General features: G+C 38.8%; 1 protein-coding gene across 1 annotated transcript; it reads left to right on the top strand.

The window, feature by feature from the left end:
- Positions 1–87: 87 nt before the first annotated feature.
- pah (phenylalanine hydroxylase) lies at positions 88–14,863 on the top strand. The gene is made up of 13 exons (XM_038738429.1): positions 88–249; positions 1,608–1,730; positions 5,842–6,025; positions 8,170–8,258; positions 8,728–8,795; positions 9,795–9,991; positions 11,255–11,390; positions 11,475–11,544; positions 11,917–11,973; positions 12,639–12,734; positions 13,236–13,369; positions 13,458–13,573; positions 14,352–14,863. The coding sequence occupies exons 1-13, from the start codon at positions 178–180 to the stop codon at positions 14,393–14,395; spliced, it is 1,386 nt and encodes a 461-aa protein (XP_038594357.1). The 5' UTR covers positions 88–177; the 3' UTR covers positions 14,396–14,863.
- The last annotated feature ends 68 nt before the right edge of the window (positions 14,864–14,931 follow it).

Raw genomic sequence — 14,931 nt, 5'->3', positions numbered from 1 at the left:
ATAATTGTGTTTCACAACAACCGTCCCGTGACATACCGATGCAGAAGGAGGTGTGGTGTCACGTGGTCCGCCGTTGAAACTGAGGGCTTTTATAGACTGGGGCTGCTCATACAGATTCTACCAAAGCTCGCAGTTTAGCATCAACACACACAGGTTGTTCACCTGAAGACCGAGAGGATGGACGCAGCATACAAGAAAGTCAACGGAAGTTTCAGGCCAGAGGCAGACAGAGACGACCAAGGCACAGGGGTAAATCTTATTTCTGACAATAGGCTTGTTTTGATATAAATAAGTCATTTGTATTTGACTTTGTCACCAGTTTTTTATTTCTAGGAGTAAATTCATCAACTTGTTTGTGTTATATTGTGATGATATTGTTATTTTAAGCATAAAAGCAAGCTGAAACAAGTGATTCAAATCTGTCTGTTTTTAATGCAGCAGCAGTGTCCTAGCTGGAATAGTCCAGGTTCTACAGCAGACAAAGCAGCAGAATGCAAAGTAGTCTCAGTGAATAGAGGGCAAACGAAAACAGCTGATGTTACTGAAAAAAATGTATGTGTGCTGTCATAATACTCCTAAAAAATATGACAAGGCCTTGCAAAAACAAAACTTAATTCTCACTCAATTAGAGCCTACCTATGTAAGGTAATGGGGAGGCCTGGATATAAGAAATACTTTTAAGTTATGGTTATAAAAACAAAAATGCCAAACATTACCAGGGTCCAGCTTCTCAAATATGAGGATTTCCTGCCTTTCTTTGTCTTAGGTCAAAGATAAATTAAACATCTTTGTGCTTTGGGTTATTGATTAGATGTCACCTTGGGTTCTAGGAAATGATCATTGGTAGCCTACACGATGGATATTTTATAGTCGAGACGAATAATCTGCTAAAGAATTATTATAGAAATGAATCACTGAGCCTTCTGGTTCAAAGCAGCCATGATAATCTTTAACAAAATGTTTAATTTAAACTCATCGATTCTCCCAAGTAATCTCTCTTTGAGGGTGCTCCATACTGGCTGAAATGTTAATACATATCTGGACTGTGCAGGAATTTCTGTTTGTCATTCTGTACCGCTGTGACAGACCTGCAGTGGAAATGTTCAGCATGTTCATGTTCTTTCACTCGTTTGATAACAATCCCCTCATGTGTGTAGCGAGAGGTCATGACAGCACTGCTACTGCAAAGGCCTGAGTCAAAAGGTTAAAGGTGTGAAGGCTTCTAAGCTTTAAGATCAGATGCCTTTAATGTGGAATGTCAAAGCTTTCAACTAGATTTCATGCAATCTCTCTTACATATATCCTTAAACACAGACACAGAATGAGGCCCAAACCCAAATCAAACAGCAATATAAGGATTAAAACATCTGAGATTTACATATCCTCTTGACTAAAAAAGTGGAACTGTGGTGTTTTGAAAGCTTTGTTAGAAATAAGTAGACTTCCATGCCCACTCAGCTACCAGATTTAATGACCCCTGCGGTAACAGTAGTATTAGCTGCCCCTGAGAGTCTGCTTATGTGTAATAAAAAAGGCTAATACACAGAGAAGAAAACACGACTCCACATTTCAGCCCCGTGCTGTTTCCTAAAATGTCTCCTTCTTAGATGAAGAGAAGGGGATCCATGTACCTGGAGGAGGAGACCAACAAGAAGTCAGAAGTTATCTCCTGCATCTTCTCCCTGAAAGAGGAGGTTGGCGCTTTAGCCAAGGGCCTGCGGCTCTTTGAGGTAAATTTCCATCCTGACACTTCACTTCACTCTTGATTAGGAGCAAATGTACGAGGTTGCGAGGTAATAAAGAAGTCACAAGGAAACGTGGTCTGAATTGGCCACAGGTGATACGGTCCTAACTGCGTTTGTTCGGGAGGCAGAGAGCAAACTTACAAGTTTCTCCTGCAGTTACACCAGCCAGAGGATGCAGAAATGTTAACATACCACTGGGGTGTTTAAGTCTACTTGTGCTAACCACTTCATGGTGTGGTTAAAACACATTTTTGAAGTGTTCTTGATGTGGCTAAGATTGACTAAATAGCTAACCTCAAAAAATGATCTCTATTGTTTTAAATGACAATTCTGAAATGCATTTGAGTCACGGGAACACACAAATGCACTTATTCAGTTCACTTGCTGAGAATTACTTAAGAAGATGGATTCCACTCTCATATATGTCTGTTCAGTATAAATCTACAGCCAGCAGCTGGGTAGATTAGCTTAACATAAAGACTGGAAACAGGGGGAAACAGCTAGCCTGGCTCTGTCCAAAGGAAAAATATACACCTTCAAGCACCTCTAAAGTTCACTGACCAATACATCATATCTTGTTTGTTTTATCGTGTCTGTTGGGACAGAGCCAAGTTGGCTCTTTCCAGTATTTATGCTAACTTAAAGCTAACCAACTGCTGGCCCCAGCATAATTTTGAACAGACAGATATGGGAGTGGTATAAATCTTCTCATCTAACTCTTGGCAAGAAAGCAAATAAGTGTATCTCCCTAAATGTCAAACAGCAAATGTCTGATCCAAACAGATGGACATGATAACTTGATGATGAAACTAAAGTTACTGATTAACATTAAAGAAAACAAGCTACATGAACAGGACATTTCTTTAAATCCTTAATACATAACAATATATCACAGTATTACAAGATCCAGTATTTCTACAAGAAGTAATTACAACATTTAAGTCTTACAGTTTTGGGGCAGAGGAAAGTAGGTTATGTATATAATTATCTGTAGTTTTTTTGGTATAGTTTTCATGTTCATGGCCTTTTTTGACCAAATAAAGAAGGAAACTAAATAAACTGAGCTTATCTCAGACATTTGTGTATCAGTTGTGTGCAAATATGACAGGTGGCTCTTTGATCCATCAGCCCAGCTTCTCCAGGATTTATAGAATAATGACAGAGTCAAACATTGGACTTCTTGAAAATTGAATAACTGACCCTACACTTGTTATTTACAGAGGTGGAAAGTACATTAATTTTAGTACTGTACTTTTTACTTTAAAGTTGTACTCCGCTACATTTGTAATAGTTGAAAATATTTACTTGTTTACTTCACAACATTTATTAGTTACTTTGCAGATGTGGATTTCACATACAAAATATATGATCAGCTTGTAAAGTGATACATAGCTACAGATCAAACTAAACAGTATATTAAAATTTTGTCAAATATAACTGACTACAATATTAAAAGGGCACTGCAGCAGTTTAGTGTTTCACTAAATTATAAAGTTGTGAGACTCACAAGAAACAGATTAAAACAAGAATGATCAGAATCAAAGATTCTGAGTGTTAGTCCCTAGTATGATGCTGGATCCTATGTTTCCCAGTTTGCAACTCAATAGTGTCTTTCATTAGACCCACCTTGCTTCCTAAAAGCCCACGTCTTTCAAACGCCATGCCTTGCAGGCTTTCTGTTAAAAGATGTAAGGCTCGAGTCCAAGCCACGATTACCCTGATGACATCACTATGGCATAACAAAGGTTATTTGTTTGTAAAATTTGAAAAGCTCCCTCCATACCCATAGAAGACACTATAAAAATGTTTTCACAAGCTTTGCTAATAACACACTGATAGGAACAAGAACTTCTACTTCAGATACTCCAGTACATTTTTCTGATAATACCTTTGTACTTTAATTAAGTGAATCCAGGATCTTTTTTACAAAGCGGTATTGCTAATTTGAGTTAAAGATCTGAAAAACCAAAAGAAAGTCAGCGTATCAATGTGTGTGCTGTTTTTTATTCTCACTTATTGATCAAAAAGGCCTGTGTGGTGTGTACGTGACTGTGTGAACGCAAGTAAACACTGATTGAAAGCACCTCCATTGTTTATTCATCAACATGCATGTCATCAAGGTTTAAGGTTTGAGTTTGCTCTTCTTGCATAGGGAATGTTTCCAGAACATTTTGCACGAAAAATAGTTACAACATGCAAAACATCCAAAGAGAAAAGATGCTTTAGAAGAAAGAAAAACATGTTTGGAATGCATTTTTTTCCTCCTCAACCATGTGTGGGGGGGTGGAGATGAGGACGGGTTGACATTGTGCCAAATGCTGCTCTCCAAATGCAGCAGTAAACATTACGATCCTTTTTGAACCTATGAGCTTGCATTTTCCAGATCCTCCCCCTGCTCCACCTCCCTCCACCCCTTCTTGTCCTCTTCTTTCCAGCCTTTCTATAAAACAGGCCAAAACCATCCCTAGATCCCTAAACCAGGAACACACCCCCTCTCTCCCCAGTAACATATGCGACCGCGATATAAAATATGGTAATTCCTCTAAAAACACAACTTTGAAGAGACCTCACTGCAATTCTTTCTCATTTCTGTTTTCTCACAAATAAAAAATTACTGCTTAGCAGAACCATGTGCTTATGTTTAGTCGTAGAGTCTATCACATGTTCATTTTCATCTTGTGAATGTCTTCAAAATCTCCATAGTTCATAGAAAACTGCCACACTGTTTATCCGCCTGGGACTCAAGCACATGTGACGTGTGTGTGGTTATCATGTGACGATACAGACAGAAGGGTTAATGACAGCCGCCTTACAGTGGAGGGACGGCTCAGAGGGGTACAGAAATCTGACTAAATGACCCCTGCATCCAGCTGGGTTTAGGATTTAGGGTTGGCTACGTTAAGCTTGCATTTCTCTTTGCGAACAGAAACAATTCAATATCATTGAGCCTTTTGAGCTTTTTTCAGACACATTTATGGTTAAATCATCTAATATTAAACATACCACACTTTAGAAACTTATTTGAATTTAAATGTTGTAATGCTAAAGCTTCACCCTTCTGTTCATTGTTGCTAAATGTAATGAATGTACAAAATATTACGGGGTATATTCCATATATAGTTAAGCATCTCTGGCTTGTCTTATTATTTGTATCTAGACTAGATGTCCTCCTTTGTAACTGGCATAGATTTAAAAGGGAAATCAAATGGTTTTATATATCATAAAAAAACAAATAATTACAGTCATTCAAGGGAATAATTAAGAATTTAAATTGGAAAACATTTTTTCCCTTTGATATGCTTAGAAAGCATAGACAGTGAACAGACCACACATCACAAAAAGCGAGCCACCTTTTCTTTAGAATGCCGATCTGGACTCTTTGGTTGCTCCTGGGGGATGCAGGGCCACATGGCCCTTAAAAAAAAAGCCTAAAGCGTTAAAAAAAAAAAGCCTAAAGCTATTAGCTAAAGCTATGTAGAATAGGATCCAGATGGGAGAAAATAAGAGGCCCTGCTGCTCACCACCTCCTCTTTACTTAGCCTATAGTAGACAGAGAGTAATACACACCCTCTCCCTCCCCAAAGTTACGTAAACAAATACACATTTTTGATGGTAATTACCATTTAGAGATAGTTGTGCTCTCTAGCACGAGCCAGAGCATGTCATTGGACATTAAAAATGACTTTGGATGTTTATGTTGCAAAACAAGAAATGCAGGCATATTTGCACCAAACCACCACAATATGTCCTGAATCCCTTCACTATGTGAATCCACTCTGTCTGGCTCAGTGTCAGTTTGCAGAAATAAAGTTCAAGGCAGCTTTGTTCTGAGGTCATTGGGGAGACAAAATCTGATAAACGGCCCTCAATTTAGTAACACAACGCCCTCTGGTGGTGAAATGCAGGCTGTGCTGCAGCTTGTTGCAGCAAAGAGATTCCACTTTGTTTTTATGGTGAACCTTTTGCAACAAATTATATAAATTATACAGTATGTGGAGTCTAACAAACTTAACACACAAGCTCTTTGAAACTCAAACAAATATCAACTCAGGTCTCACCCTCGTCTCTTCTTTCGTTTTGTTTCTGTGAACCACAGGATAAGGGAATCAACCTGACGCACATCGAATCCCGTCCGTCGCAGATTAATAAAGACCATTATGAGTTCTTCATCAGTGTGGACTCCACCTGCTCCCAGGCCCTGGACGAGGTCATTGACGCCCTGCGTACACAAATCAGTGGACATGTGCATGAGCTATCACGAAGCAAAGAGAAGGACACAGGTTAGTGAGAGGATGTACACCAAACAAGATAAGCATAAATCCTAAACATGATAAAAATATCTCTGAACATGTTTGTTTGCAAATCAAAAAAAAACAACATTTTGTTGAATGCTTGTCTCTCTGTAATACAACTAAGGATAAAATAATCCCAAATGGGATCTCAAAGTTTGTTTCAGTGTAATGATGAGCAAAGATCAAGTAAAACTGTTAGATCCATAGACTTGGTCATAGCTTTATCAATTGTGATACCCCTAACATTAGTAATTCATATTTTAAGTCAAAGAATATACAGCCATGCGTGTGGCTCAGTACTTAGGCACAGTGGTGCTAATGTTGGCTAATGTTGGTATGTGAAGTTGATTACAATGACAATGGGAACATGCTGATGTTCAGCAGGTATTGTTTGTTGTCCATCTTATATAGTATTTTATAATGCTAACATTTGCTTAACACCAAGTAAGAAGTACAGCGGAAGCTGATAGGAATGTCACTGGTTTTGCTGCTTTTTCATTTATTATTTTTTAAATATTGGACATTAGAATTGATGGTGACGACGCTAGATGGGAAGTCAGGGGATTCCTATTAAGGTATTACAGTTCGTCACGAGGGGAACATGAATGCGTTTTCCAAATTTCACGGCAAATCGTACAATATTTGTCAAGATATTTTAGTGAAAAAAACAAAACTATCAGTCAGAGGTTGTAAAGGAAAAGTTAGGGACTCACCAAATTCAATAGGGTTCATCCTCTGGAGATTCATGAATGTCCATCCATCCATTGGTAACCGCTTATCCTGTGTACAGGGTCGCGGGGGGCTGGAGCCAATCCCAGCTTACATCGAGCAAAAGGCGGGGTACACCCTGGACAGGTCACCAGTCCATCGCAGGGCCACACATAGACAAACAACCACTCACACTCACATTCACACCTAAGGACAATTTTTAAAGACACCAATTAACCTAGCCTGCATGTCTTTGGATGGTGGGAGGAAACCTTTGACCTGCTGGTGGTGCTATAGGAACAATCAGGGGAAAGTCCTTATGGTTCATCCTGTGGGAAACCATGGACATCTGTTTCATGGCAATCCATCAAATAGTTGTTGAGGCATTTCAATACCAGATATGTCAACCTCATGCTGGCTCTAACAGAAGGATCACAAAGTCAGTAGACTTGAATGTCTATGCAAAATTGAATGGCAGTCACTCCAACAGTTGCTAAGATATTTCAGTCTGGGCCAAACCAACATTGCCATCCCTACAGCCACACAGCTAGCGGTGCTAAAAGAATCTATTAAAATATAGCTCAGTACAGCTTAAATGGTCCATTTATCAACTGAGCACAGTGTTGGATGTTGGGTGGTGCTTCATGACCGTCCAGCCAGACTGGGTAATGGACAACCAGCGCCTCCGATAAGACTGATGGCCCATCGCCCACATCTAGACCCCTTTATTAGTCGTTTCCAGAATGACATTAGTTTAGCTACTGAGGACCAACAGGCTTGACAGGAACAGAGGAACTCTGTGTCCTGGTCCCAGACTAACACAGGGAAGGAGAACATGCCAAGGTCACGGCAGGCAGAGACAGACAGGGCCACCATGGATCCTCCTTTGACCTCGATGTAGACTCTGGGGTCTGCTGGTCAGGGTCAACTGGATGAGGGGATATTTATGGCCTGTTTTGGAGACTGCCTGTTTATAGAGGAGGCTGGCAGGATCCTCTTGTCTTCCCGGGGCCTCAGGCTGGACCACACTGCACAAATGTAGATTAATGTTTGGGCCACAGTGTTTTTGAGTGTCATAAATCCATATGAATAAGCAGATGACCCTCAAATACTGTTCTGCTGAGTGTCAAAATGGCATGGCACTGACAAAAACGTGTATAGGCCAACATCAATACCAGTTATTTTTAATTTAATTTTAACGTATTTATCAAAATGTAAACTTTCTTTTGTTTAACTAATTGACTTTAGCTTTACATAATACAGTATAAAGGGGCTCAGACATAAAGTGACAAGACTGCTTTTTTTTTTTTTTTTTTTAAAGCTCAGTGTTTGCAGAATGAATGCTTAATTGATTTGATCAAAATAAAAACATGCTGAATAAAAACATCAATTATGAATGTTTAATAACTGTCATTATTCTCCAGTGCCATGGTTCCCTAATGACATCCAGGACTTGGACCGCTTTGCCAACCAGATCCTCAGTTATGGCTCCGAGCTGGATTCTGATCATCCGGTAAAGACTGACTCATCCATCACTGTCTCTGTGCCACATCGTGCCGCTGCGTGTGTGTGTGTGTGTGTGTGTGTGTGTGTGAATTTGAGTGAATATGCGCCCACATGCCTTATGAAAGACGGGGCTGTGGAGATGACAGGCTGCACTCTGCTGTCCATTCTAATGGAAACTATCTAGACACACAAATTGATGTCATTGCTTTAATTGAGCCCCTATAATTATAGATAATTGCTCCCTTTTGCCACCGCCATTAAAGCAAAATGTATTCATCATAAGCTGAAAAAACACTCTACAAAGGCTTCATTTGAATATGTATTTGCCTGCTCTTATTAGAGACGGAGTGCATAATGCTGACGAAGGCCACAGGGTTTAGACTTAGCAGAGGATTTCCACTCTTTGATTTAGCTGTGAGTGGCCAGGTTGCGATCATGAGATCTAACATGGCTGTCCATTGTGTGTGTGTGTTCAGGGCTTCACAGATCCAGTGTACAGAGCCCGCAGGAAGGAGTTTGCTGATATCGCCTACAACTATAGACAGTAACTACTCTTAAAAATCTTATTTTGTGTGTTTTTCAAGTCTGGAAAGAAGTTAAGAATGGCATACTTTTATATCTGAGTGGTTATTGTGGTTTATTCATTTCTCTGCTTTGCCTTGAAAATAATCATAATCAAATAGGTACAAATTAAAGGCAGTCTATGGTGCATTTAAAGGGCCTTGGTCTTTGCATGTATAATTAAAAACTATTATTCAAAGGCACTACAAAGAGCACCAAACCCAATGAAATGCCCACTGTGGTGGCTCACATTTAAATAGCTGTGCAATATACTGGAAATTTGGAGAAAACTAACAATAAAGAATCAACCAACAATTTAAACAGGCTCATTGGAAGATATCAGCAGTATGTTTAGAAAATCATAATGTTTACAGCATTATTAAGGATTATAATTGTAAATTCTTAGAAGGTCCTTATGAATTTGGAACTAAAAATAGGGAGACACTTCCAATCATTACCCCAGTCATTAAAGTGCATTGTAAATTGTTTTAAAAGATAAAGTTTTTGTTTGAAGAAAGGTCAGAGTGCACATTGGTGCAATATACTGTTTGATACTGGGAGTCACCAACATCAGAATTGTTCCATACACAAAGGGGCTTTAATTATTTCATCTTCCTAGTTTTCAATGGACTTTACTGCCCCAGGATGAAATAATACTACTAGAGGAACATTTACACCATCATAAATATAAAAATCTTAGGCAAACACTGGTATATATGTGTATGAAGCAATGTAGTTTGGCTTATGTACACAATGTCCTTGTTCATGCATGTACTGTTTATGCACTACTATATAAACAGAATTTAATGGATGTTTGTTTATTTAATGTTAATTTCTACAGGGACAAGCATATAGCATGGACCAATGGTATAGGACAGCATTTTTAGCTGAAGTTTGCTTGTCCGACGTATGGCCTTTATACTAAAATACTGTACATACAAAACAGCCCTAACTGATAGATAACCTCATGTTGTTGTCCCAGTGGCCAAGCCATCCCTCGAGTTGAGTACACAGAGGAGGAAAGGGCCACATGGGGCAAGGTGTTCAAGGAGCTGAAGACTCTGTACCCGACTCACGCCTGCCGCGAACACAACCGGGTCTTCCCACTGCTGGAAAAATACTGTGGCTACAGGCAGGACAACATCCCACAGCTGGAAGACGTCTCCCGCTTCCTGCAGTGTAAGTCCTAACTTGTTATTGACCTTGAGGTCCTACAGATGCATCTTCATCTATTTTGTCACTTAAAGGTTAAGGTTAAAGCTATAATGCAGACATTTTAACCAGAGTGCTGCCACGTCTCTCTAACATATGGCTATATTAAAGACTCATTTTATTTGTATATGATGATTATTTGATTCTATTACAACCAACAAAGTCAAAATGCTGTAATGGCGCATTTGGAGTGGAATCTGACTGTTTGCCGTCCTTTTTACCTTATACAAAATGAATGCCTTGTACCATGTGGTGTCTGAAAAATAATGCTGCGATGATGTGTTGAGAGGAAACCCGCTTGACACTGTTCTTGATCATAAAAGTTTATTAAATCAAGGAGTTCAGCATCAATTACAAGCTCTGCAGCAGCTTGGAGAGTGACCCAGCCCGATGGCCACTCTGTCTCTCTGTACATCAAACAAAGCTTATATAGGATATGTTTAGGTATCTGTTAGGTACCATAGAGAGGTTTGAGTCTGCAAAATAAAAGGTCAAACCCATAGAAGGGTACAGTACTATTCTGAGGTAACAATACAAAGGGTTAGAGGTCAAATTCTATAGAAGGGTTCAGTCCCTACATAACCACCAATCACTGCTCTCCCCGTAGAAGGTCACTGACCCTCTGTCCTGCTGCTACAGTGCTATTTTGAACTGTTATGAGTCAAATGCACAAATATTGGATACTAAAACCATTTCTATGTAAAGATGTTAATTACAAAAATAAGGTAAGTAAATTTAAATTAAAAATTTGCAGTAACTACAAAGTGGCACTAACAGGACAAACCGCCTTTACTCATTACACGCATACACGCTCTGCCACAGACGTAGACAGCTAACATAAAGCAAGACAGCTAGCTTATACAGTGAAAGCTAGTCGGTGAGATTTCTCATCAATCTCATCATTTATTGGACATGAAGTATAAAAGCAGAGTGCTCTAATACATTTATTCAAACAGAGTAAAAATAATTTAACAAAATTCTCCAATTATTATGACTTTTTTCTCATAATTACAGCTTTCCTTCTGACTCCAGTTCTAGCATCATACAGCATGAAACAACTCATTCATTTCAAGTTAGAAACCCTGTGGTGTGAATCTGGAGGGCAGTACCTGTTCAAATGCCCTACTTCCTATTAATCCTTCCCTCTCTCCCCCTCACTAACTGCTCTTATTCAACACAACCAAAAACAAAAACTCTCACCTCTTTCATCTCTCCGTCCCTTTCCTGCAGCATGCACAGGCTTCCGGCTTCGCCCGGTCGCCGGCCTGCTCTCATCCCGGGACTTCCTGGCTGGACTCGCCTTCCGAGTCTTTCATTCCACGCAGTACATTCGCCACAGCTCCAAGCCCACGTACACACCTGAGCCGTGAGTGTCTCAGCTCAATTCATAAAAGAAGGAAAAATACATAATTTGTGTGATGTTGAATATTCATTTTTATTTCTAATGCAGGGATATCTGCCATGAGCTTCTGGGACACGTTCCTCTGTTTGCTGACCCTAGCTTTGCCCAATTCTCACAGGTAATTAAGTATCTCGTCAGATCAGAAGTAACAAAATGACAATAATACAAAACTGAATAGATAGTATTATAATTATATATTGTTTACATACTAAACATTCAGTACTTATAATGCATCTCATATATATTTACTGGTTTGCACATTCATTGTCTTTTGTATATACAGTATACAGCTTTATAACTTTAAATTTATTTATATTTAAATTAACATATAATTTGTACTTATATGTGTCTTGTCCTTCTGTGTTTTTTTTGTACAGCTGTAATACTTACTTTCCCACAGAGGATCAATGAAGTGTTCAAAACCATGTAACATTTGTAATTCTGTAACTTTCTGTACATTTTCTATGTGCTTTGATTTTATTCTGTATAGGAAATTGGTCTTGCCTCCCTTGGCGCCCCTGATGAGTACATTGAGAAGCTTGCTACTGTGAGTACTGTGTACATGAGATTAAATGAACTAATCAGCAAGAGACGGCTTCACAACAGGTGCTTTAAACACTTTCATGTCAAGGACCCCCAGATACATACAAATTAGGCCATTGAGGTCGCTTTGAAACTTTGTTCAAGGGGAAAATCTATTTTATCATTTAATGTATTTTACTTAACAGGGGACAATATAGGTAACAATGTTACACAAGATTAAGCAATGCAACAGATATAATCTATATAGGGATTCCAGCTGGTTAGGCTTCTTAATTTAGGTTAAAACCACTAAAAAACAAATGCATCTAACAGATTCAGGATAGAAGCAAGATAAAACAGACAGTAAGTGTGTATATATGCACATGCCTATGTGTGTATTTATTGTACACAGTATTAATTTGCCTCCATTGTTTTTGGAGTGGCAGCGAAAATCTTACAAAACCTGAGCAAACTCGAAATGAAAAACGAGCTGCATGTCTAGATAGCACAAAATGTAAATAAGAAAATATGTTTGGTTCATTTGTGATTTAGATAAACTGACCTCTTTCAGCCGTGTCAAAGATCTCTGGGGTTTGTGGATTTCAAAGAAGCCTGATGACCTCCTCTAGATCAATCTGCCTGGGCATAATGTATAGATCATATTTTAATGAACTTTACGTGTGCCTTCAGGTGTACTGGTTCACTGTGGAGTTTGGCCTGTGCAAGCAGGGCTCAGAGATCAAAGCTTTCGGAGCTGGCTTGCTTTCATCATTTGGAGAGCTGCAGGTAAGGGGAACACATGTGTTTTGAGACATAGGCTCCAAGAACGCAGTCTGTACATCGCTTTCAGTAAACATGGACCCCCGCCACAGCCACTTAATAGTTTGCTTTTTTCGTTTGCCTACCTCCTGCTGACCCCCCGTCTGTTGTTATGACACATTCACCCTGTTGCACAACAGCAGAGGTGCAGACAGTGGGTTAGTGGTCCACTCCAACCCAGGTTTAATGTGTCACTGGGGGAGACAGTTGGTGAAGTGGGTAAGTGGGAGCAGAGAAAGGATGGACGGCTTGCTATCGAGGTCACAAGTTACATAAGCGGCTATCAGCAGAGGATGTGCACTCTGCCAGGTCACATCAACAGAAAAGCAGAGCCCTGAATCATGCTGGCTTCCTGTTTCTAATGGCCGTGACGTGAACAGAGACACTCATTGAGAGACTGAATTCCACACAGTAAGAAAAAATATTAAATTAAAAATATCCTTTCTTTTAAACTCTGTTTTCCTTCAGTACTGCTTGACAGACGAGCCCAAAATCCTGCCCTTCGACCCCGACAAGACCAGCCTCCAGAAATACCCAATCACAGAGTACCAGCCTGTTTACTATGTGGCTGAGAGCTTTGAGGATGCGAAAGACAAAGTGAGGTAAGACCAGTCTGAAACTTCCCAGTATATATATACTGTAAGTTAAGGTTACACACCATTTACCATTATACTCTCTCTGCCCATACAGGACATTTGCAGGCACAATCCCCAGGCCTTTTACAGTGCGCTACAATCCTTACACCCAAAGTATTGAAGTGCTGGACAGTACCCAGCAGCTCAGGAACCTGGCTGACAGCATCAGCAGTATGTCATTATTTTATTTTCAGTCAGTTTTGAGTGTAGACTGCAATCTCCCTTTCTTTAGTTAAATTGGTTTTATTTATTATTTAAAGCAGTGGTTCCCTCTTAAAATGAAGCAATGTCCATTTTTGACTCATCATCATCAGTTTCATATGGTTATGGGTTCTAACCAAGCAATGGCATCAGCTATGCACGCTAGCACACACAACAACATTAAAATTATTGGAATATTGTAAGTATATTATAGATTTTTTAAAACGGTTTCTTCACAGGGCAGGAGGACTGAATAAACTGCAGACAAAACATAAACAAAAAAACAAAAATAGCACTTCCCCTAATCTCTTGTACAAATGTATCCATGGCAAGGAGACCTAAGTAACACAAGAAAGAAATCAAAACAGGCATGCACAGCAGCAAATCTGAAAACAATCTCCTCGAAAAGGCCTGATATTATACATCATCAAGGTGTAATAACGTCTTCAGACATTAGCGGAGTGATGCTTTATTTCGGCAAGGCAGAGTGCCTCCACAATCAAACAATACAAAGATTATTTTGAGTAATTTTTAGAGATCTTAAATTGATCAAATTAAGAAAAAAGAAAAAAAATGTAGAAATGCCTAAAAAATATATATGTATAATTTTGTGCCGTATGAATGTTTTGTGAGGTGTTCCTAATTTAAATATAAAAAGGAGAAAAGACTAACTGATACAAGAGTAGTTTTAGGCGACACTGATTCATAAAAAATGTCTTATTAACTCAAAATTGTTCTCTCTTTTCAGGTGAAATGGGGAAACTGTGCGAAGCCCTGCGGAAATTGAAGTAACGGCACACGTAATCTGAGCTGAAGCACCCTGAGAATCTCTTCATTTATTCAATGAAACAGTTAACTTGCCATTCTGCTTGGCATGCTGGCAAATTGTATTAAAACAAATATGCAATACTGTAATCCAATTAGTATTTTAGTTAAGTGAATAAAGTGTAGCCTGTTTTATGTAGGATTATAAGGAATGTGTCTGTAACAGAAAAATATATATTATTACAGTATAAATGTTATTAAGAGACATGTTTTTCAAAATAAGAGGGTTTTGTCAATCATCATCTTTTTAGTGACTTTGATCAATTTTAAAACCCAATATGTAAACATCAAATGATGCAAAATAGCTGAAATAATCAGATTTTTTCCCCTATGCATTTAAATGTAATATGAAACAAAAGCATGTTGAGAGATAATTTTTGTCACTCGCTTTTATTTTGCTTGGCTGAAAAAACTAATAAATATTTCTCTTTTCTCTTTATGGCAATTATTTGTTCCTGGAATGGTAGTTACATCTCACATATTTTACTATTCAAAGTTAAAAT

Source organism: Micropterus salmoides, unplaced genomic scaffold (genome assembly GCF_014851395.1).
Source record: "Micropterus salmoides isolate LMB-PRFRI ecotype aquatic unplaced genomic scaffold, ASM1485139v1 Ms_hic_scaffold_23, whole genome shotgun sequence".
Lineage (NCBI taxonomy): Eukaryota > Metazoa > Chordata > Actinopteri > Centrarchiformes > Centrarchidae > Micropterus > Micropterus salmoides.
The sequence above is the reverse complement of the archived record's forward strand: the minus strand, read 5'-3'. Positions and strand labels throughout refer to the sequence as shown.